Source organism: Kwoniella mangroviensis (genome assembly GCF_000507465.2).
Source record: "Kwoniella mangroviensis CBS 8507 chromosome 1 map unlocalized Ctg01, whole genome shotgun sequence".
NCBI classification, from domain to species: Eukaryota; Fungi; Basidiomycota; class Tremellomycetes; order Tremellales; family Cryptococcaceae; genus Kwoniella; species Kwoniella mangrovensis.
This window is the reverse complement of record NW_027062533.1, coordinates 11,198,545-11,221,682: the sequence shown is the minus strand read 5'-3', so window position 1 is coordinate 11,221,682 and position 23,138 is coordinate 11,198,545. Positions and strand designations below refer to the sequence as shown.

Genomic DNA, 23,138 nt, shown 5'->3' with positions numbered 1-23,138 from the left:
GGAGCTTGCATAACTTGATCTCGAGTCGATGAGATAGAACATTTCAGTATCATTGCCTTCAACTCGTTTAGGTGAACGTTTCGTCATGGCCCCGTCGAGTCAAGTCAGTGGTCTATTTAAAGTATCGTTGCAAGTCATCGAATATTCTGGGATTGTTCGACTCCGAGCTCGCGTGCACAGTCTGTGACGACATGGTACAGTATTAATGCATGATGGGTGGAGCGACATATGCGCTATATACAAGACAACAGAGCGTTCAACGGATATTCACCGGGTTATATGGTTGAACGTAAGGCACATCAATAAGTGGCAAACCTCCTTTCTGCTATCTATCTCCATCTCAGACCACCTATCAACCCTCTCGCCACCTCCTCCGCACCCTCATCCAAATCAGCCAACCACCTCGTATAACCCTGACCTCCCCTGACGGGTCTTCCAGTCTTCCTATTTATCCTTTCCTCTCCTCTTCGCACGGCATCTTCCTCAGCAGCCTTTAGGATATCATCCGTCTCAACAATATTCAGTATGGCAGGTAAGGTGTGTAGGAACAGGGATGAATGAGGTAGAAGAGGTGAAGAGAGGGGTATGAGTGGGTCGAGGATCGGTAAAGTGCTTCGAATGTATCTCATCCTGCGGTATAAATAAACCATAAGGACGAATGGTGTCAGCGAAGCTCGGCATTCCAAGTCGTACTTGGAAATGAGGGGTAATTGAGTTCAGATCACCCGTTACTTACCTGTCCAAAGCCAGATTACCAGTGTCTTTGACTTCGCCCGCCCCCATACTTATAAGAGTATCTGAGATGGTGGAGCAATAGTCATATCCTGCTAGTACGGGATACGACTCATCGATCTCGGGTTTGATCAAAGCATGAATACCAAGTTGATCGTCCGTCGTAGGATAATGACGATCCACCTCAGACACCTGACCATATACAAACAATCAGCTTGATATGGACCCACGAGAAGACGTCACGGTCTCACCTCCAATTGCATCCATCCCTTCTGACTGATCTGTGCGTCGACATATGAAATTAGTTCTAGCTTCTTGACAAGTAGAGCGAGATCATCTTCTCCCTTTTCTTGATTCAACTGGTTGAAGCCATTAGAGGGCGAGGATCTACTACGATCCAGCCGAAGTTGACCTATAGCCTTCCTAAGATCGAAATACGGTATCCTCTCATTCCCATTTGGGGGTAATGCTATATCCAGTATATCTCTTTCTTGATGTATGGATTGCTCGAATGTTTCTTGAACGTTCGATAAAGGTCGATGGGAGTGTTTGGCCTCGTGAAGAGCGATAGCTTGAAGGTATGGTAAAGCAATATAAGAAGGCGAAGGACGAAATTGGAGGATCGCTTGTAAGGGGAGTTGAGATTTCGGTATCAGATTGTGGTCTATGCGAGTAAACAAGTGGTCAGAAGACAAGCAAGAGCAATCAAAGCAGACTCACCGTTACAAGTTATAACGACTGGTCTTCTAGATTCGGAGATGATCGAAATCACTGCAGGCCAGAATGTACTTTCCTCATCGAAGAGTATATCCGCCTCGTCAATCAATATCAAACTCTGTCTGATTTTCCCATCACTTCCTATCCCATTCAAATTACCAAGTATCTGAACCTCATCAACATCATCAGGGGTTTCATCGTCATCCTGATCAATATCAATAGGTTCATGAGCAGATCCTTGACTGCCACTTGCCATTTCCAGCTTGGTGTCTGGTTTAGCTTTCGCTTTCCCAAAGAACGATTTCAGAGCTCCTGGTGCTGACCCTCCTTTTTCTTTCTTCGGCGTTAGCTTCTTTTCCTGAGAAACCATATGGTTCTTGCCTACATCCCCCACCCAACTCAAAAGATTCGCAGAAGTCCTTTTACCCATACCAGCAAAGACCTCAAATACGTCCCATCCCAGCTCATGCGCAGCGGCATATACAGCTGCCGATTTGCCCGATCCATGTCGTCCAGTAAGTAAGATCGTATTTGTCAATCTACCATTCAGGTTTGGGTAGGAGTCTGGTCGATGGTCTGGATCAGGTGAAATGGGAGGATCGTCCAATTCTTCCAACTCAATTTCCTCTTTTTCTTCCTCTTCATGATCAACAGCCGGGTGATCTCCGAATAAAGCTAGATCATCAACTATCCACCCATTTATCAAATTGCTCTTCAACGCCCTCTTCACTTTCCGTATTACTTTTCGATGAGCTTGTCCTACGGATAATGCACTAAGCCAATCTTTCAAATAGGTAGCTTCGACTTCGTTTGACAGTACTTCAGCTGCGCAGAGCGGTCTATACCGATCAGTCCAGGAATCTCGATTAGATGTGGATTTGATGGCGGATTTCGAAGGAATGGAAGTGAATGCTGGATGTTGTAAGATATAAGGTGCTATTGAGAATGTCTCTTGATCTTTCATATTTTGACGAGAACCAGATGATACAGAGTCTGCATTTTCCAAGACCGAATACCAAAATCCATCATCCATCACTTCTTTTCTGAAAGGTCGCTTTTTCCTACTCGGTCCAGCTTCTTGGTTCTGGACAAATGCTGGATATTGTATGTCCGGGTCGGTCGGAGAGAAATGATTAGGCCATTCTCCTCTAGGTAAAGGAGCTATCAACTCTTCTCCTTCTTTTATACCATTGCCCCAACCATTCTTCGATACACCTTCACTGGCCATAGATACATTCTTGAAAAATCCATGTACGATCTTCTTTTTGTCTTTCTCTTTTGATTTACCTGTATCTTTAGGTTCTTCACCTGACAAAGCAGTATTGACAGAATTGATAGAACTCGCTCTAGATCTATTCCCATCTGTAGTACCATTCTCACCTGAGTTCGGATCCGGGTTGACATTCAATCGAGAAAAGAAAGAATGTTGTGGTTTCTTATCAGCTGCAAAAGAGATTTTCTTAGGCCCTACACCTATCTTTATTGGTGAAGTCGATGACGAAACCAAGATAGGTCTATCAGGAGAAGAATTCTGATCTATTTCTATAACATCGTTTGCAATTTTTCCTTTTATGGGGTATGATTGCCCTGTTACTTCGAAATCGACCGAATGTCTATGGCCTGTTAATGCTGGGAAAATAGATGATGATGAAGATGAAGATGCTGCAGAGGGATAATCGAAAGATGAGCTGTTGGCTGCGTTTAGAGCTGAACCTGTACGTGTGGTTATAGTTGTAGTGGGAACTCGGGATTTACGTGATCTGCCTTTCTTCTTGGGCGGAGTTTGCTCTTGAGAAGTGGATGCGAAAAGGGAAGGGTCAATAAGTGAATTATCATCCACATCTTGTAAGCAGATGCCATCAGCGTCTCCTTCGCCTATTTTGTACGATACATATAGCAGGAACGGAAGCTCACTGGTGATCCCATGAACGTCAGATTTCTTCTTTCCTCTTGTACTTCTTTTTGCCTTATTCTTCCCAGCCATATCCTTCATCTCCTCTTCTTCACCACCACTATTCCTTCTATTGCCATTACTTCTCTTGGCCTCAGCTTGCTTGTCCTCTTCGGGCTTACCCATCACCCAGCCCACGCCATTTTCGCTTCCATTCAAACTTAGCTTGGCCTGATTGTTTTCATCTTTCTTCTTTCTTTTCCTCGTCGTACTGTTGTTCCCATTCGATGGAGCAGAGAATCCAGTAGCAGCAGTCGAGGAGGATCCACCAAAGAATGAATGTATAGTCCTAGAAGGTCCTGCTACAGTCACGCTGCTCGAAGACCCTTCAGCTGAAGGAGCGAGAGAGGATGAGCTGCCCTCGGAAGGTGAGGGCATGTTACGAGCCTTGTTGGTCGGTGGGAGCCCGTGTCTGTGTTCTATACGCGAGCCATGAAATTGTGTCAAGTGAGTCTTGTAGGTTGATTTGCTAGATGTTGAGTACGATGAGATGAGAAGGAATCATCAACTTTTCTGCAATCGATGAAGTCATTTTGAACATTTAGTTACATGTCGACGCGTGAATCTCATTTCCACTTTCATCTCCTTCACGCGTCAACATCATCCGAGTGTAAATGGAAAGACAATGTACACCATGATAATGTATGCCTATACATGCATGATAACTATATGCATATGACTGTGTATGGAAGTCTAATCCCGAATTCATCAGTATTCGCAGATGAGTGCTATTCCCACTTCGACTGTACGAGTAGACTATCGACAGTATGATCTCGTTGATTCTAACAGTTTATTTTAGTTAACATCTCAATTTCTCCAAACCAATCTTCTTTACCCTGTTTATCAACATCAGGAAACCCCATCCCCGAAAATCCAGGTAAAGTGGATCTGAATCCATTCACTTTACCGTGAATTGGCTGTACAAGTGCATGTCCAGGTTCAAACGTGAATTCTCTCATCACAGTCACTCTTTCGGGTGCACTATACTCTGTCCCTTTCGGTTGTTCACCCAAGTTTAGTCGGGTTAAGTCGATCTCACAGCTGAAGCGCGGGTGTGTCTCTGAAGCTTTTAGTAACTCAGAATGGGTCTCTTTGTCCATTTCGAGGTATCCAACACTACATGAATCACCGATAGAACGAGAAGAGGGAGGATCGGGCAAGATGACTTGACATAGACGACTGTTGCAAGGAACGAAAATTTCCATCGAACTTGGAGGTAAACCAATAGATCTGATGGAAGTTCGATTCTCATCGTCCATTGTCTTACCTTGAATACCATACCATACCAAGTGTTCCGAACCATCAATAGCTTTGACAGTTTCTTTGTCTAATCCGGTCGAATCTGCCACAGTAAGTTTCGGATGTGTCTCTGGAGTCAGAGAATCAATATGAATCCGGGCATTGCCTGGCACCTGAGAGTTATCGTCATCGTCATCGTCGTCGTTCGATTGGAGATTACAGGATGAGATGGTTGCGTGATTGGTTTGTTTGACAGCTCGAGATCCAGGTGGCAGAGAGTTGTAATGGGATGGGAAACTACTTTGAGAGTGAAAGCGAGAGGTTCTATGCTTTGAGCTCATATCGATATGTGTTGTAGTTGAAGTGGATTTCAGTGATCGTGTTTATGATTGTCACTCAGCTGACAGAAGATTGAGTACTGAAAATAGACGATTGACCCTGTGAAAGAGAAGCAAACAAGATATTGATGTTACTACCTCCCTGATATGTATCGCCACTGATAAATACCATTGAACGGCACTTGTGCCCATCAGAGCCCTACATAATAAGAAGCTTGCTAGCTACTGATATCATAAAGGATCCATGATGTACAAGTACCGCATCCTGCGATCTTCAAAGATGTGTTAAGCGACCATCTACTTCCTTGGCAGACTTCACCTCTGAATGACAAATATAGCGTGCAAATATACGTGAGTATACTGTCCAATACTGTATATCCCTTGTAGTTAACCCATGGGTTGACCGCCAGCGATCAGATACACGATTCTTACACAGCGATATTCACTATACATCACCCGTGGTTCGTCGGATACTGCATCAAATTCAGATGCAGATTCATGCGTTTCACAGGATTGGAAAAGGAGCACACACAACGTCGGGTTCGTTCTCAAAATGAACGTACGTGTAAATATAGTAAAGTAATGGAAAGATGTTATTCCTAACTCGATGCACAGATTATAATCTCAGTGCATGGAAGGTTGGATGTACGACAAGAAAGAGGGTGAAAGTGAAGGTGGTTATTTACTTTATTCTTTTGTAATGTACATATTCAAGTACACGATGTATATATATATATATATATGTCTGAGCCAGATGAAAGAAGATAGGAGAAGAGAGGACAACAACAAACAAGACGAATAGATTACTTTACGAGATTTATTGATTTCAAAATCAATTTACCAGATCATCTCCCCTGTTCACCAAGCCTAGGTTATAACCGTTTACGCCATTCCGTACAATTATCTCTTGAAATAACAAACGTCGAGATGTATTGTCCGGGATGGCGATTGAACCCTGTTGCGATATCTTCATGGAACTGATGAGGAATATCACTCGATCGGTTGCAACGAGAAACCGATCATTTCGAAGCGATTCTACTTCTAATCTCGATCCGATCGGAAGGAGCCACAGAAGAAAAGTCAGATTGCTAGACAGCCTAAATCGAGTAGGGCTGTACCTTCGATAGATTACTGATCCATCCTTCCGATAACATCCATCGGATCTTCTCCCCCACCAACAGCCGCGAAGAGCACCGCATCTCTACCTTTGGTAATTGGCGGAGGCTGAGGTTTGGGCTGCGTCTTGATTGGTATTCCCTGTTGTTGCTGTTGCTGCTGGGGTGGTCTTTGAGCCGCAGCATTACCATTGACCGTTCTCTGCGCTGGCCAAGTGCCCATCCGAGGGAGACCGTGCCCGCCAGCGCCTACACCATTTCTATTCTGAGTGGTTGAGTTGGCATTCGCATGAGAGGGGATGGCATATGGTGCACCGGCCCTGGCAGTCGGTGTGGTAGAAGAGACGGGTCTACCAGTAGCAGATGGTTTTTGAGGAGTTGCGTTAGGTGTAGATGTATTGGAAGAGGGAGGCACGTTTGGTGGAAGAGGATGAGTACCATTTTGTAACATTCGAAGACCGTATTGACCGTGTTCACCTGAATTGAGGTAATGATACTGGATGATCATGACGAATCAGTATGTCTACAATCGAGAAGAAGAGGTCTTGAGTAGATGGCTGAGGATATTAGAAACCATAACCCACCTTCAATCCATTCATCTGTCTATACCTCTTGTTACATCCCGCACCTACCGCACAGACGTACGGTCTATTCCTTTCCTCCGCTTCTTCGAGCGACAACCCGAGATCAACCGCATCATGAATCGCGAAGTCACATTGTCTATGCGGAGAATTGTAAGCTGACTACTATCCACCTTTCACATTCAAAGTTCAGATCAACTTACCCTTTCATCTGATGGTATTTCAAACCGTTACTCTGCTTGTACGATTTATTGCATCCTGGATTAGGACATCTCCAAGGTCTCGAGCTGGAGAACAAGGAGGGTTGAGGTAATTGAATATCATTCATCGATATTCCATTGGCATTCTTGTTGGGTGTAGTATTGCCAGAACCGGTAGTAGCACCTTCTGGTATTTCCTCTTGTGGCGTCGTGACTCCATTGGTGGTGGCATTAGTGGTGTTCTGACCGTTTTGTTTTTGTTGATTAGGTGGGATCGTTGGAATACCTAAGCTCGATACGGCAGAAGCGAATAATACACCTGGAGCCACAGCTGTAGGTACGGTCGAGTTGGCATCGCCTGCAGTGGTGGCAGTAGTGGTCTTCGGACCAGCGACGACTTCATTGAACGCTCTGTCGAACCTCATCTGCTGAGCTGCAGGTCTACTTCCCACGCCGGTTGATCCGAGGAAACTCTGCCGAGCGGGATTGATCTTCGGTTGAGCAAATACAGGTGATGGTTGAGTGGAAGTGGTTGGCGTAGCTAGACTACCTTCAGGAGGTGAGGATCCGGACGAACCTGTTCTGGTTAAGGTTAGATTCGATGCTTTGTTACCGAGCAGACTGGCATTCGCATTGGCTGTCCAGGATGATTCGAGTTCGGGCGGTGACTTGAGTACATCCGAAAGTTTCAATGGCGATTTCCCGATCGAAGCTTGTTCGGTGGGTGTGGTAGCTTTACTTCCTGAGGTAGGCAAAGGATACGAAGGTACGGGTACTGCATTAGTCAGATTTGGCGATATACTCGATCGCGCTGAGGTTGTAGAGGCCTTGTTCTTCGAAGGCAATTCTTCTTCGACATCATCTAAATCTAGGTCCATCGCATTGGTGACAGGTGAGAATCCTCCAGGATTGTTGTTGTTATTATTGGTATTATCTGGAGGTATATTCGGATCAGAGAATGGGTGAACATCTTCTACGTGTTCTAACAACGCGTGTAAACCCGCATGAGTCTTGCCACAACATTCGTACGCCTGTGTTAATTCGGCATCCGATCTAGGTTTATTCCTCATCATGTTCGTGACTTGGGATTTCGAGTACGAAGTGCCTAATGACATGGGTTGGAAGGACATGGATGCGAATGAGTTTGAAAGGTTGTAGTCTCCTCCTCTGGGTATGGAAGATGCTACTGCGGCGTAAGATCTACGATGGTATGACGAGGACATGGATCCGGATGGTAAGTTGAATGCATGGGCTGATGCTGCGAAGGAAGAAGGTTCCATCGTTATGGATGTGGAAAATGGTATGGTAGGTGAGTCACCGCTAGAACACGACAGATGATCAGCGACAAGGGTCGACCCGATACCCATATCCGATTGACTCACCCAGCATCTCCGTAGAATCTCGCTCCATAACTCCCCATGGGTCCACTACCAGTTGTATTACCCCATTTAACACTCCTGGGTTTGTTCTCAAATGAGAATCCACCTCCATTCGTGAAGCTTATACCCGTCATGGCGCCATACGACATGGGTGACGCACCCATCCGTATCGACTGAGGGGCATTGAGACCACCATGAGGGTTTGACGTACGCTGTTTGGGAGCTGGGACTGGCTGCGGTGGCGGTGAAGGCATGTTCGGATGATTGACTAGTCGGTGAGGTTGGGAATGATGAGAGAAAGAAGGTAAACAACGTTGGGTGGCAAAAAGGGAGGAAGGCAGGGATGGGGATGTGTTTGTTTATATCTGAGTGACTGATCGAGTGAACGAGTAATGTCGGATCCGTTGATGGATTGTCGAGGTAATTGATGGATTGCGGTGTGGGGCGTACGAATGATTGTTCTCCCCTGTTTCTGAAATCAAGTTGTATTCGTTGAAATGACAATGAAGGATCGTCGTCAGGCTCGGGTGAATGGTGACCCCATAAATACAATAGTCGGGTCTTGTGATATTGATCAATTGATGTTTTGAGTGATCTTAGCTTGCTAATCCCTCCCAAGACCGAGGGAGACTAGTGGCGGGGCTTTTGCCTTTTGATATTATGGATTGATTGATGGAATGATGAGCTCCGTGCTCAATCGGTTCTTGGTGTCTAGCGGATAGAGACAGAACTGACTGACTGCCTTCCACCTGATGTTCTAGCTTGGTTTGAGGATGATCTTGGAGTATCTTGATGTGAATGGGAGCGTGAGTAAGCACATAACAGAGTGTATAGACTAGTAAGACGGATGCGGATGCTGGGTGGACGTTGTGTGGACTGACTTTTTCAGCGGGTGACCCTGGATCGATGCTGTCAGATCAACGGGCTAACATAATAGATTTACCCTTTTAGGAAAAAAAGAGAAGGATCCACGGAAAACCTAATATCAGGGACAGGGTACACCTCGTGCCATCCACTCAGATACCTCCACACCAAACATAACAAAGGATATTGCCACATCACTCTGCAAACCAGGAGGCGGTCAGGTGGAGGCGGTTCGTGCTGTAATGACTGACTGTGAGTGAGATGATGACTTCCAGCGCTGACGATGACATCAACAACGATAACAAACATCTCGCTCTCTCATGTACCCAACGAACCCATCATGATCAACGATATACCCCACTTCACCACTCAGCCGGTCTTATCAGACTTGTATCAGTCCAAGGACTTGCTCGACTTCTCAGGTCAGCTCTCATATTCCAGCACGCTTCTCTACCGTTGGTTGCAGCTGACATGCTTTTCTGATGCGTAGGTCCTTCGACCCCACCTCGAGCGTCCACTTCGTCCCCTTCTGCATCTCCATCCGCTCCCTCACTATTTTCATCAGCCACATCGATAGCTTCAGCCGCTACGAGACGAGCAGCAGCCGCTGGTCTTACTGCTTCTCCTTCCGGACCTTCTTCCTCATCGATAGCGAAGGAAATAAGATGTGTCGAAGGATATGGACCGAATATGTATATTGGAAACTCGGATGGGACGGTGGAATGGTGGTATTGTGAAGCTGCGTCAGCCACCAACGGCGTAAGTCACCAACGTTCGCTTGACTGATGGTGTGCCGACAGCTTAGGGGAGTGTCTGAATGAATAGATGAACGGATGGGGTATAAAACATCGTCATACGCTTTTCCCCAGACGACCCGTCAACAGGATGTATATCTTACCGAAGATATCCAAGATACTGATAATATCGGGTAAGCGTTCTCTGCCCATATCTCGAAATGGTTGAAAGGTATTGATTCAAGGCTATAAAGACGGAACACTACATGGTTTAATGTTGCCGAACCTCGAGCCACTTCCATCATCCCATGTGCCCCCCCTACGAGGCGTGGTATCGGTAATTTTGGATGACGAAGAACTGGAATGGGGTGGTCCAGGTTCAGAAGATCTCAATGCTCAAATGGCGGTGGTAGTGGTACGAAGGAAGGGTTTAGGGGTATACAAGCTTGGGAATAGAATGAACAGTGTGAAGGTGAGTCCTCCTCTACAAATTGGCTACTCAATGGGTGTTACACTCAGAGTCCAGCATAAAGGGTCGGGGTGCAATGCTTAACGCTGACTAAAATCGACCCATTAGGAAATACCCCTACCGTCTTCACCAACACACCATGCCCTATTCTCCTCATTCCTTTGCGCAGCCATCACGTCAGGTCAAGACGATACCACTCAAACGCTATATAGTATAATAGACTTATCTGACGCATCATTGACAGAAGTCTTACCAGTCTCTCAGATCGATCCCGCCGTAGCTGATTTCCAATCGAACCCAAATATAGTGGTGATACCCGGTGAGAACGAGTTTTTGGTCACTAGCTATACGGGATCATCAACTATGGGTGTGTTTCTCAATGGACAGGGAGATCCAGTGAGGGGAACGATGGAATGGCCAAGTCATCCTTTATCGATCGGTATGTATATCAGGCTCACTTGCGCACGATGCATATAGCTGATATACTCTTTTCGTGGGACAGCTGTGGAATCAGAATATATCATAGCATTATTACGAGATCAAACGGTTACTATTCACTCTTTAGCTGATCTGGAAAAGCCAACTCAAGTGATCAGCCTAGATCCAACGATAGACGCTTTTGGATTGACTTATTCGCCATATGGAGTATCGGTCAGAGACATATATAGGGACGATCGGTTGACCCCCTACAAATTGAAATTGCTGGATGGAAAATTAGCTCCGGGGAAACCTATCGAAGAGACCAAAGTGACTTTGCCTCAAGTGGAGGACCCATCCAATGATTCAGCCGAGGGCAACACGGAAGAACCACTACTATCGCCTGATGTGATTTCGCCGATCAATGAAGATCCACCTTCTGGATCAGGCCTGACTCCCCCTTCTTCACCCAAACCAGCACATCGCCATCCCATCACCACTCAAAACAATTTAGGATCATCAGCTAGTCCTAGTATCGGACCATTTTCCACAGCTGTATCTGAGACGTTGATCATCTCGCGTCATTCGATCGTTTCTCTCTTACCTACTAGTACGATCATGAAGGTGGAACGGCTATGTTCGGAAAGACAGTTTGACGAAGCTATCATTCTAGTCGATGAGGAGAGAAGGAGAGGTAGAAGAGGTGAGATAGATGTGGATAAAGCCACTCATCATAATACGATGAAATATCTTCATCTATACCTGGCTTTACATCTCTTCGAAGAAGCTTTATTTGATAAATCGCTGGATTACTTTACGAGAAGTAAGGTGGATCCTAGAATTGTAGTTAGGACGTTCGGTGATTTGAGAGGAAAGCTGTTAGGGAGTGAGGAGGTGGTGGATGTCTTCGAGGGTATCAAGGAGGTTTTGCACAGGATGGGTGGAGTTGACGATATAAGTGAGTCATCCATGAACAGTCAACTATCCTCTGAAGCTGTCAAAGCAATTTTTTCTTCCTTGATTAATCTGTGAAACTGAAGCTGATGCTGCGTTCTCAGTCTCGACTTCACTAAAACGCAATTATTCACCGCATGTCCAACCTAATACCGCTTCTGCACCTGAAACAAGCGTACTGCGCCAGGCGATGATGGAAGAAGCTAAAGATATGTTGACTGAGTTCCTGAGGAAGACAAGAGCTTCGAGGAGGAAAGGTGGTGGTGCGAGAGGTTTAGACAGTAGGAAGATTGATATTGTGAGTGACTCTGGCATCCATCATCAAGACCATCAAGACCATTTCACACAAGTACATAGAGCCCTCCGTCATGTTTGATATACGTGTTTGATCCTCTGACATGGACTAACTTTTGTGTATAGGTCATTGATACTACCTTGGCCAAACTTCTAGCTGACAAAGGAACGACCAACGAACTTCTTGCTCTACTTGCGGCACCGAATGACTGTGTGCTACCTGAATTAGAACCATTCTTAGCTCAGCGGCCCTATGTTTTGGCCACAGTGATGAGAACACAGGGGAGGGTGGATAGAGTACTAGAGTTACTTAGAGAGTCGGTGGCCTGTTTCACTCATCACCTCTGAGACTTCAGAAGCTTCTAACTTTTGTAGAAAGCTGGAATTGGTACTGACTTTCCATATGTGGACCGTAGAATCGCCGAATCTGACATTGCCGATCCTATATGTGAAGATCCAGTCGAAGAGCTTGCGCAACAACTGGAAAGTGTCAAAGACCCGCAGATGTTCTTGGAATATGCCTTGTGGCTGGTGAACAAGAATCCTTCACGGGGATTGTCGGTGAGAGACCACTCTTCGGATATTTTTGGATGACTATGAGCCTGGCTGATAATTTGGGAGAAACAGATTCTGATGGCTCAAGTTTCGAAGAATGGAGTCAAATTAGATGATCTTTCGTTGGTTCAACAACTCGGTCAGATCGATAGAGATACTGGCAATCGCTATTTGGAGTTTGCCGTTGTGAGCAAGAAATCACCGAATAGAGCTTTGCACGAGCAGTTATTGGGGGTGTTGTTGGATGAGGTGGAAGAGCTTTGTAAGGATGAAGGGGTGAAGTACCATCTGGAGGAGCTAGGTAAGTAGTGTTCCACTAACCGTGTCATGCTTTATAATCTATCTCGGAATCAATTCTTTGGTTAATCTTGAGTTTTGTTCTTCACATAACAGACGCTGAATACCGCTTGGAACCCTCTCCTCGACCATTCATCATCTTCTTAGCTGACGTAGCACCCGATACGCCCATCAAGAGGAATCGACTGAAATTGATGTTGTTCCTCCAAGGGAGTCCGTTCTTTGATTTGGAAAAAGCTGCGAAAAGGTTGGAAAGTGTAATCGAACTGAAGTTCGAGCTGGCCGTAGTCTATGGAAGGGTAAGTCGGAGGCGTTCCTCACGGACACACCAATCTGATTGATGCCGAGATACTTTATTGATGTGTGATGTTGAACCTGTAGCTCCTCAAGCATCGACTTGCCCTTTCGCTCCTCGCTATCACCATAGGTGATTCCATTTCAGCTCAAACATATTGTCAGACCAAAGGTGAAATTATCCCACCCAAAATATCGAAACTCGTTTCGAAACAGGTGAAAGGTCTTGATACTTGGGCGGGTCTGATTGAATTGGGAAGAAAGAAGGTACAGGTGAAAGATGAGGAAATGAGAGGGTTGGTTAAAGAGTTGCTAGCAGTGTATATGAGTGATTGGTGAGTCATGAATCCTTTTTGCTTTACATCCTCCTTTTGGTGTCATCCAGGTTGACTTTGGATAACACACCTGTCGAAATGTTGAAAATTGTGCTGACTTCATATCTGAATGTAGCAAAGGAACTTCCAAACAGGCTGCTGCGTTATTGAATGCTCAATCAGTCCATTTGGACGTATTAGAGGTGAGGTAATCTCAGAATCGGTTCCCAAATTGTCAGCTTAGCTTACCAGACATGGCTTAATCAGGTACTGGGTCAAATGCCAAATGACTGGCCGTTGGACGAGGTCTCTTCATTCTTGAAAAGGAGCTTTAGGAGAGGATTACATGATAGATCCACTTGGGGGGTATTGAAGGCTTTTTCCGCAGGGCAGAATATGGAGGTGTGTACTTCCATAATTACTGTGTGATACGCCCTAAAAGGAAGTGATTTGATCATTTAAACTGACTTATGTGTCCTGTGTTCCCATTCCATAAATAGGTATCGGAACAATACCTCGACAAGATACGTCGTATACCGCCAATCATAAGAGATTCGTCGAACGATGTTCCACCTGATGGCGATGGTCTCACACCCCCTGATGAAGGTAGTATACCAGAGACTGAGTGGGGTACATTCGAGGAAAAAGGTTTGGTCGAGTCTGCGATCGAACAAGAGAAGAGAGGTATAAGTGTAGGCGAAAAAGATGAGATCGTACAGAGGGATGAAGGTGTTGAAGTGGGTTCGAAAGAGGGTTATGCGCTGAATTCTGACAATAGCGAGGAAGGCCTTGTGTAGAAATCAATCCGAATTTATACCTTGCATCTATCATATACCCTAGATTTGACACACACACATATATGTTTGATTGTACTGTAGGTGCGATGCATAACAGGGGTTTGACTACTCCAATTTCCATACTTGTTTATTAGTCAAACCCAATTCACCTAATATACCTGTTATGGGACCTTGACCGAGATTGGGTGTCATAGATCCACAGAGTGGTCTCATGAGCCTGATCGCGAAGATGATGATGATGTCAGTCGACAATCGTCATGTCCCCTACTTAGAAGACGCCAACTTACATTGGAGGTAAACAAATCAATACCAATACCCTCTGATCCTTGTTGCTCTTTGTTTCATGTTGGAGGGAATTGACGATAACTTGTTTAGGTATCAGACCAGGATCGATCCTTGTGATTTGTAGGTTGTCACCGAATTTATCTTGGAGATTCGGTAAGAATGATTTATCGATGGTTGTATTGGACCAATCTTCCCTTCCTTCAAGAGGATTCGAGTGTATCAAGTGAAGTTTCGGTATTACCTCCGAAGATGAGGGAGAGGGTGAAGGGAGTTTGGAGAGTAATTGAAGGAATGGTGAGATGGCTGTTCCTGTTGATATCTACGCATAGACAAAAAAGACATTTTAGTATCATTTACATTCTTGAAAGTGATGTTCAGTAAGTTGTTTTGGTTGTACTTACCATTATTATCTTATCGTATTGATTTGGATAAATGGAGAAAGTAGGTATAGGGCCTCTGATCCCTACTTTATCTCCATCTTTCAAATAATGTACTACCCTACGACAAAATAAAACGACCACAACACCATATCGTAAGTTCCGTGTCAATGACTCTGATCCATGTCAATCGACGTAAAAGGATTTCACTCACCTACCTACTTCACCACCTCTCACTCGCTTGACCACCATCCTAATCTCCCCATCATCCAAACAATCGTTAATGGGTGTATAAGGCCTTTCGATCTGTATATCCGGACTTTTGATCATCATATGCTGCACTACCACTTCCCCTCCTTCTGTATTGGCTATACTCCCATCGGTACGATATGGCCTCTCGAAGAATTCTCTAGAGGTGGATGGTTGAGATATAGGCACGGTGATTAGTTTATGTTGAGGCGATAAGGTTTGGGTGGACGATATGGGTTGTTCAGAGTATGTGTGGGGTGTGAGAGATGGGGAAGATGGGAAGAAGAAATATGAGGTCGGGAGGGTGAGACCTAGGATTGTGAGTGCTAGACGAGGATGGGATCGGAGCCATGATGATCTTGTGGAAGAAGAGGATGAGGTGAATTGACGGTAGGTTAAGCCACTGAGCGAGGACGATTTTGAGACAGATGAAGATATTCGACTACATCGTAGACATGTCGTTGGTATGGGTCGAGTGAGCGACATGATCAAGGTGGATATTGCAGTTGGATAGGAGATGAAGTGCGATGTCATGAAGTGATAAGGTAGTGAGGTAGTGGACAACCTCCATTTTCAGACTTTTTGGGTTGTCCTTCCATCTGTTCGATGAATTATCCGGGGTTTATCCGAATCGCCACCTGACTGCACAAAAGTACAGTATACAACACTCGCTCTCATAACCATAAAGCTTTGACTAGACTTCTCATTCCCCGCTCTATACATCATCATAAGATCATGCCTAGATCACCTTCACCCGATTATCGAAGAGAGAGGGATAGGGATAGGGACAGAGATAGAGACAGAGACAGAGACAGACGAGATAGGGACAAAGAGAGAGACAGATACAAAGATAGAGATGATGATAGGAAAGCATCGAGCTCAAGACGGGATGACAGGGATAGAGATGGTGACAGATCGAGGAGAGATGATAGGGATAGAGACAGAGAGAGGAGAAAAGATAGATATGACGATGATAGAGAGAGGAGGGACAGGAAACGAGATAGGAGCAGGAGTAGGAGTAGGGATAGGAGCTATAAAAAGGATAAGAAACGAAAAGAGTGAGTGGTTTCATTGCATTTGACACGACACCACTACATCTTTTTTCTTCACCAGGTTCTACGTAGCTGGTTCATTCAAACAGCACGGCTGTGGTAGCTGATATGCCTTGTAGCTCTCGAAGCCCCTCACCTTCCGCCAAAAGTAAACGGAAAGAAGCCAAAGCAGCTGCCAAAGCCGCTGCTCGACGAGAAGCCGAACTCGAACAATCCCGAGCTCTAGCAGAACTGTCGATGTACAGTGCGACCGATAACCCCTTCCACGATGCGAATCTAGGTGAACAATTTAAATGGGGTAAGAAGATCGACAAGGAGAAGAAAATGGGTATGACGACTGAGGAGATCGCTCGGAAAGATGCAATCAGACGACAAGAGGCTAAGGAAGAATTGGAAAGGTTGAACAAAAAACGAGCAGAGAGGGAGGTAGAAATGCAATTGAGAGAAGAAGAGGAAAATAGATTAAAGAGATTGGCAGAAGATGAACAGATGAAAGAATGGATTGAGAAAGAAGATGATTTCCAACTGGAACAATCTAGACGAAGAGCAGGTATAAGGTTGAGGGAACAAAGAGCGAAAGCGATCGATTTCTTAGCTATCAACTTGAGATTTGCCGATCCAAAGTCAGTTGGTACGAACATTTCTAGTGCTATAGGTGCGTTGACAAATCCTAAGAAAGGAGAGGTAGAGAGGGAACAGGAAGAAGAAAATTGGGGTTGGGCGGATGCAGGATTCGAATTTGAGATTGACGAACCATGGAAAATATTCGATAATTTGAATCTTGAAGATTGCGTGGAATTGGAACATGATATCAAGATGTATTTGAGTTTGGAGAAATCACCTATTAACATCGAATTTTGGGAGGTGAGTGAATATGATCTTTCAAATTCTTTGAATCGATCGTTCTTAGACTCGTACTTTTCACTACACAACACTCCTCCTTTCGAGAAACAACCTGCCATATTTTGACTGTAATAGTGATATGTTGATGCTGACATGTCAATCATTAGGCAATGCAAGTAGTCTGCACCTACCACCTCGAGAATCTCCGTGATCCCGATCACGCAGAAGGTGGACGATTATTCGACAAAGAAGTCGACGAATCGGCTAGTAATATAGTATCCGGGCTGAGTCTTCAGCGACTGGTCGAGCTGGAAAACAGGACCAACGCGATGCTGAGAAGTGGGCAACCTGTAGATGGGGAGTTTTGGGATCTGGTTCTGAGGAAGATTCACGTGGAAAAAGCTATTGTGAGTCATCATCAACTTTCGCAATTTATGAAGAGTTTGATTTCCATCGTGTCCTTTGCCTCTACTTGCATTGTATAGACACTGATCGCCTTGCAGGCTAAACTCAACTCGATCCACGAAGTCGTCCTGAAGAACCGGTTGGAGCAATTCAAGCGACGACAACGAGAAGATGCAGCCAAGGTCCAAGCTGAATTGGGAGGAGTCATCGTCAACAAGAACGAGCAGTTTGGTGGTGATATCCATGCTGATATTGGTGATCAAGATGAGGGTGAAGATGGTGAAGATATCGATGTGGACGATGACGAAGATGATTATGTGGAACCGTATGAGAGGGAAATGTCGCCTCTGCCTGCCGATCCGAAGACAATGGTCTTGGATGAGAGGAGGTTACCTATTGTTGATGAGGAGGATGAAATGCGAGCACTAGTGAGTACAATTTACTAAATCGATTGTATGCCCTCAGTTTTCATACACAATCTACGTCGTTACAGATCATTCTTGGCTCATTTTTCTATGTTGTCGATACTGACCACTCTGCCCCTCACAGTTCGCTGCAAGACGATCCATCACCTCTTCAGGCTTCGTACCCAAATATGCTAGACCATCCGCGACCACCATTGAATCAGTGTCTCGACCCTCTGCAGCAGACTTGGAGGCAGAGAGGATCTACCGAGCCGAAGCGGAGAAAGAAATGCGAGATTACGGTTCGGACGAAGATGATGAAGAGTTTGGTGATTTGGACAATGGCTTGGATGTTCCTGGCACATACGATTGGTCAGATAGGTATCGACCTAGGAAACCTAGATTCTTCAATAGGGTTCATACGGGTTATGAATGGAGTAAATACAATCAAACCCATTATGAGTGAGTAATCCACTTCACTGCTCCAACAGGGTCTGACAAGTCTCAGTGTTGGATCGATGGGTACTGATTTTCGTGTGTAGCTCCGATAATCCTCCTCCCAAAGTTGTCCAGGGTTATAAATTCAATATATTCTATCCTGATCTGATGTGAGTAGTGAAGTTTCATATGTTATCCTTGTGTCGCGTTTGGAACTGGCAAATGCGACAGTGGTATCTCTCTTGTTATACTCTCACCGAAAGTCTCCGCAAACCATTCGGTCTTCCTGCTTTTTCTTCGTCGAGACCGTGTGTGTATGCCGTATATGATGCTGACTTTGACCTTCCATAGTGACAAATCCAAAGCACCGACATATTACCTCAAACCTATCCCGGATGATCCTGAAACTACCATGATTGTCTTCACCGCTGGACCGCCGTATGAGGATATTGCTTTTAGGATCGTGAGAAGACCATGGGAGTATTCACATAGGAAAGGGTTCAGGAGTACGTTTGACAGAGGTGTACTGCAATGTAAGTGATTTAGCTCTCAAGACGACACCGAAGAGGGGAGCTGATATGGCTTGTCAATACAGTGTACTTCAATTTCGGAAGAACATTCTACAGGAAATAGTTGGTCATAAGTTGGTCTGTTCCTGTTGGAGATGATGATGTTTCGGTATTATATGACGTTGCAGAAGACAAAACATGGATGTATCTCTAATATGGGCATAATGCATTGATAAGAATGTGTTACAAGTACTTTACAACATGCAGTAAGAGGGTACAACGTGATGAAAACATGACTTGACAAATCCGAGTAGTGAATGTAGTTTCGGTGGTTCTCGTCAACTCGCTACACCTTCCCATTCTTTGACCATCCAAGCATTTCCTCCACCTCTTTTAATCTGCTTGATCTCCTCTCTTCTCTCTTTTCTGGACTTCTTCTCTGACTTCTTGTTGTAATCACCATTCCTCACTGGCGCGGTATTTGGCTCGTCAGCCCACGCTGCTATTTCATATGCGGTAGCGCGTTGTTCGGATTGCAGGGAGAGGGTAAGTTGGGTATGACGGCGGAGTCGTTGATGAAATCTGATCCATGATGAGATCTGTAAGAAAATAGTGACATCAGTATTGATTGTTAAAGAAGATAGCATGTAATCGAGAGGTATGATGAGATGACACTGGTAGGAAAGGAAACCTTCTAACACGTCTACACTGCTTACTCACCTTGATGAACAAGACCAAAGCAGTCAAAGCCAGAACGATCACACCAGCAGCTACGGCCGTTCTCACGATCTTACTTGTCCCATACGAGTATACGTACGCCGAGGAAGTAGCACTCTGCGCCGTGGTAGATGAACCGGTGTAAGTCGACGTGCCCGTAGAGGACATGGTGATTATGGATCCGGCAGTATCGAGGGAAGGCATCTTGACAAGGATGATCTGAGATATTTATATGGTTTTGATTGTCTCCTTCGATGCTTCCGTTACACCGCCATTTGAATTACGCTACAGTCTGATGATACACAATACACACTAGTGCTAGGTCTAGCCTGTGTGTTGGCTACGATTAAGATTGAGAGTATGATCGTGACACAAGACTTGAGCTTGAATGCATTGAGCTGAACATAATCATAATCATAATCATACACTACGAGTACTATGCAGGTGAACGCAAAACAGCGGAGGAAGCCGACGGACCGTACTTGGGTTTAATTAGGCATGTGAGCTGCCCGCTGTTTATACGATGCACGCCTACTTCCTGAAGAACGTTTCACACATCCTCGAGTACGAATGAGATTCAAGAGAGATAGCTGGTGGTCATCCCAGCTTACCACATATCCACACTCATTGATATATATCCATCAGCAATCACAACATACTCCACAATGATCAGAGCAGGTGTATCGACACTCTCCAGACCCATCGCATCGTCATCTTCCAGATCGACATCAGCAGTCGCAAGACGATACGCTTCTCATGGACCTAGTTATAATCCCCCTTCAGGTTATCTGTTCGGTGAAAGAGTGGGTATATCTCTTGTATCAGACGAGTAGGCCAGTGGAGGAGAAACAGAGGAAGAAAAGAATGTCCTAGACGCTGGCATGATGGTGGATGGAGGGAATGAAGGAGACTGAATGAGGCAATGAATAAATGCTAATTAGTCGTGTTTACGGTGTTGTAGCCACCTAAAGATGGAAAGAGAGTGAAGGAAACCTGGGAGTGAGTATTTCCCTCTTATTGTTGTGGTATGATAGACTGTCATCACGTAGAACGGGTCGGATAGCATCGGATTTGGTTCGGATTGGATTGGATTGAATCCATTGAATAATTGGGATTTCTCAAGAGTGATTCGTTGAAAAGTCTCAGCCATATCATTATCGTCTCCTAAAACGACGAGACGTCACACTTCTGTGTCCAACTCCCATCGATCTCGTCAGATGTCTCATACTGTCGAGTCGTAATAATTGCTGATGGATGTTCATGCACTCTAACAGAAACATCTACTACGTTGGGATGTTCGGTGGGATGGCTTTAGCAGCTGTCATAATAGCTTACAAGCCCGATACGAGGTGGGTCGAATTGGGTCAATCTCTACACATCAGAGTGATATCGTGCTAATATCTGTTGTTTCTATCCATTCTTTCCTATCGCCACTTCTTGCTTGCTCAATTGCTCGTCGTTTACAAATTACCTCGACCATGCGCAGTATCCAAACATGGGCATTGAAAGAGGCCAGAGCAAGATTAGATGCTAAAGGCGAAGAGTGGGAGTACAAGCCCAAGTCTGCTTAAGTATATCTGTATATCATATCTATAGTATAGACGGGAAGAGGGAAGCAGCGATGGGATGCATTTCTTGATATTTTCTCTTTGTCATCGTATGATAGTCTAAGAGGAAAGTGTAGGGTCGCATATTCAGTGTCATTACTTCACCGATCTCAATTTCAAGTGTCAACTATTTCATTTTCAGCATGATCGATCCGTAAAACAATCGGATCAGAAACATATACAGATACATTGTATACAGTAGATGATGAGCAATAGACAAATAGACAGAAGCAAACCCAAGCCCCTCATCGTCCGTCTTGAAGTATTCTAAGTGTAGTGTGGTTATGTTTTAGTCGAATCTGTTGCTATGAACCCTTCTCAGCTGCTCGTTTCTTCTTCCACTCTTCCATCCTCATTCTCCTTAATCGTCTCTTCTCTTCCTCACCATCATTCAGACCTGCATCCAGACCGTTTATTCCATCACCATCCATAGGTTGCGGTATGTGTTCAACCCCTGTTGGAGGTAAAGGTATACCATCCTCTGGAGGAGGAGGCGGTGGCCCAGCTACATCTTCATCCTCAGAGGGCGGTGGTGGTGGTGGTGATTGAACATCATCTACTTCTTCTTTTTGTTCATTATCATCATCGCTGTTATCACTACTATCATACCCACCTAACCCACCTAATCCTATACCTTTCTTTTTCTCCTTCTCCCTCTGTTCCTTCTGTTTCCCTTTCTTCAGATCATCCTTGATCTTCGTCCAAGTCGGCTTATACCGTCCTTTCAGAAACTCAAACCTCTCGTCGTTGGCGTGATTGGTCAGTATACGAAGTTCCAATACCGAGGGATTAGGGGAAGAGAAGATGGCTTTGGCGGTATGTTGCATCAATGCAAGGACCGGTGCGGGAGGCTATAACGTCGAGAATTAGATATAAACATCAACATTTCCACCGACACTTCTTCCGACGACGATTCTAAGTGCTCACCTCTTCACTTTCGTTCCACCGCATTTGCCCATCGTTTACTTTATTCTCCTCGTCCTCTTTTTCCCTCTCTTTCAATCTCTCTTGACGCAATGCTTCAATCCATTTTCGTTTTTTCTGCTGCTCGTATGCCTCGATCTCCTCTGGATCAGAAAGGTAGAACGTCTCTTCGATGTCAGAGGGAAAGGAATCCCAGGATGATGACGAAGAGAGGGGTGAGGATGGGGTTGGAAGGGTGGTTGAGGGGATAACAACGGACGGAAGGAGATGGAGGATATCGTGTCTGACAACGACACGAAGTGAGTATTTACTACAATGGTCTGAGCGTGAGGATATAGGTGTACATGAAGATATTATGTCAATGTCCCTCCCACTCTATCACAGCGAAGTTCTCATATGTCAGAACCAATTATAGAGTTCATGAATCACAATCTCAATTGGATATTCCCCCAAATTCCGGTCTATCATTCGATCCGGTCGTCAAGCTCAATCCACCCTTACTTTCTGCTCTGCTCCATGAGTTCTTGAGCGTTGTCCCAGCCCATAAGTGATAACGTAGTATAAGTTCTCAAAATGAGATACCTACCTATCAGCCCAAATTTCTGTCACCCCTTGTTCCGCTACATCCTCCACATCTCCAGCATATCTGATTAATCCCATTCCAGTCCTAGTATCCCTCCGAGTCACCTCCCTCGCTCGATCGTCTTGCGAGTAGACGAGCTGAGCCTCGTAAGCCTGTACATAAGCTATAGGTGGTATTTGAACGGTCGTCGAAGTCGAGGCGGAAGAAGTGGAAGTGGAAGCGGAGGGATTGGTCCTTGCGGAATGAGAGTGGTGGGATCGAGAAGCGTGAGAGCGTTTGTGAGGGCGTGGGTACATCGTGCATGTTCTTTGATGATGGATCTCTGTAGAGGTCGACATAGACGAAAAGAAGTGAAGGTGAATGGATGAGGAGTGGTTTATATTGTTGTCATGTCTTCGGACTGTTGGGAATGAGACCGGTTTCCAACGGAAAATGTCGACCAACCGAGAATATGACCTCTAATGTTAATCTTATGGCTCATTTGGCAGCTGAGGATCCCCTCGA

The 23,138-nt window shown here is 45.1% G+C and overlaps 9 protein-coding genes across 9 annotated transcripts; 3 read left to right on the top strand and 6 right to left on the bottom strand.

Annotated features, from left to right (window-relative positions):
* Positions 1-329: 329 nt before the first annotated feature.
* I203_104265 (uncharacterized protein) lies at positions 330-3,778 on the bottom strand (the record flags this gene model as incomplete). Its single annotated transcript, XM_065517499.1, has 4 exons — positions 330-630; positions 737-924; positions 984-1,396; positions 1,453-3,778. The coding sequence occupies 4 exons, from the start codon at positions 3,776-3,778 to the stop codon at positions 330-332; spliced, it is 3,228 nt and encodes a 1,075-aa protein (XP_065374317.1).
* A 404-nt stretch (positions 3,779-4,182) lies between these two features.
* I203_104264 (uncharacterized protein) lies at positions 4,183-4,980 on the bottom strand (the record flags this gene model as incomplete). The annotated part of the gene is made up of 1 exon (XM_019144145.1): positions 4,183-4,980. The coding sequence occupies one exon, from the start codon at positions 4,978-4,980 to the stop codon at positions 4,183-4,185; it is 798 nt and encodes a 265-aa protein (XP_019007194.1).
* A 1,125-nt stretch (positions 4,981-6,105) lies between these two features.
* Positions 6,106-8,506, bottom strand: I203_104263 (uncharacterized protein; the record flags this gene model as incomplete). The annotated part of the gene is made up of 4 exons (XM_019144146.1): positions 6,106-6,588; positions 6,677-6,812; positions 6,877-8,193; positions 8,256-8,506. 4 exons carry the CDS (start codon positions 8,504-8,506, stop codon positions 6,106-6,108), a joined length of 2,187 nt encoding a protein of 728 aa, XP_019007195.1.
* A 950-nt stretch (positions 8,507-9,456) lies between these two features.
* On the top strand, positions 9,457-14,241 carry I203_104262 (uncharacterized protein; the record flags this gene model as incomplete). The annotated part of the gene is made up of 15 exons (XM_019144147.1): positions 9,457-9,538; positions 9,607-9,875; positions 9,942-10,044; positions 10,105-10,322; positions 10,428-10,758; positions 10,822-11,694; positions 11,795-11,988; positions 12,111-12,301; positions 12,401-12,545; positions 12,612-12,840; positions 12,933-13,135; positions 13,218-13,465; positions 13,581-13,647; positions 13,712-13,846; positions 13,945-14,241. 15 exons carry the CDS (start codon positions 9,457-9,459, stop codon positions 14,239-14,241), a joined length of 3,585 nt encoding a protein of 1,194 aa, XP_019007196.1.
* A 105-nt stretch (positions 14,242-14,346) lies between these two features.
* Positions 14,347-15,638, bottom strand: I203_104261 (uncharacterized protein; the record flags this gene model as incomplete). Its single annotated transcript, XM_019144148.1, has 4 exons — positions 14,347-14,458; positions 14,529-14,845; positions 14,928-15,024; positions 15,118-15,638. The coding sequence occupies 4 exons, from the start codon at positions 15,636-15,638 to the stop codon at positions 14,347-14,349; spliced, it is 1,047 nt and encodes a 348-aa protein (XP_019007197.1).
* A 249-nt stretch (positions 15,639-15,887) lies between these two features.
* On the top strand, positions 15,888-18,927 carry I203_104260 (uncharacterized protein; the record flags this gene model as incomplete). Its single annotated transcript, XM_019144149.2, has 8 exons — positions 15,888-16,210; positions 16,324-17,068; positions 17,215-17,454; positions 17,551-17,880; positions 18,002-18,318; positions 18,399-18,464; positions 18,646-18,827; positions 18,890-18,927. The coding sequence occupies 8 exons, from the start codon at positions 15,888-15,890 to the stop codon at positions 18,925-18,927; spliced, it is 2,241 nt and encodes a 746-aa protein (XP_019007198.2).
* A 214-nt stretch (positions 18,928-19,141) lies between these two features.
* Positions 19,142-19,724, bottom strand: I203_104259 (uncharacterized protein; the record flags this gene model as incomplete). The annotated part of the gene is made up of 2 exons (XM_019144150.1): positions 19,142-19,402; positions 19,524-19,724. The coding sequence occupies 2 exons, from the start codon at positions 19,722-19,724 to the stop codon at positions 19,142-19,144; spliced, it is 462 nt and encodes a 153-aa protein (XP_019007199.1).
* A 461-nt stretch (positions 19,725-20,185) lies between these two features.
* I203_104258 (uncharacterized protein) lies at positions 20,186-21,091 on the top strand (the record flags this gene model as incomplete). The annotated part of the gene is made up of 4 exons (XM_019144151.1): positions 20,186-20,323; positions 20,482-20,519; positions 20,795-20,869; positions 21,007-21,091. The coding sequence occupies 4 exons, from the start codon at positions 20,186-20,188 to the stop codon at positions 21,089-21,091; spliced, it is 336 nt and encodes a 111-aa protein (XP_019007200.1).
* A 341-nt stretch (positions 21,092-21,432) lies between these two features.
* On the bottom strand, positions 21,433-22,930 carry I203_104257 (uncharacterized protein; the record flags this gene model as incomplete). The annotated part of the gene is made up of 3 exons (XM_019144152.1): positions 21,433-21,978; positions 22,055-22,334; positions 22,638-22,930. 3 exons carry the CDS (start codon positions 22,928-22,930, stop codon positions 21,433-21,435), a joined length of 1,119 nt encoding a protein of 372 aa, XP_019007201.1.
* Between the last annotated feature and the right edge of the window lie 208 nt (positions 22,931-23,138).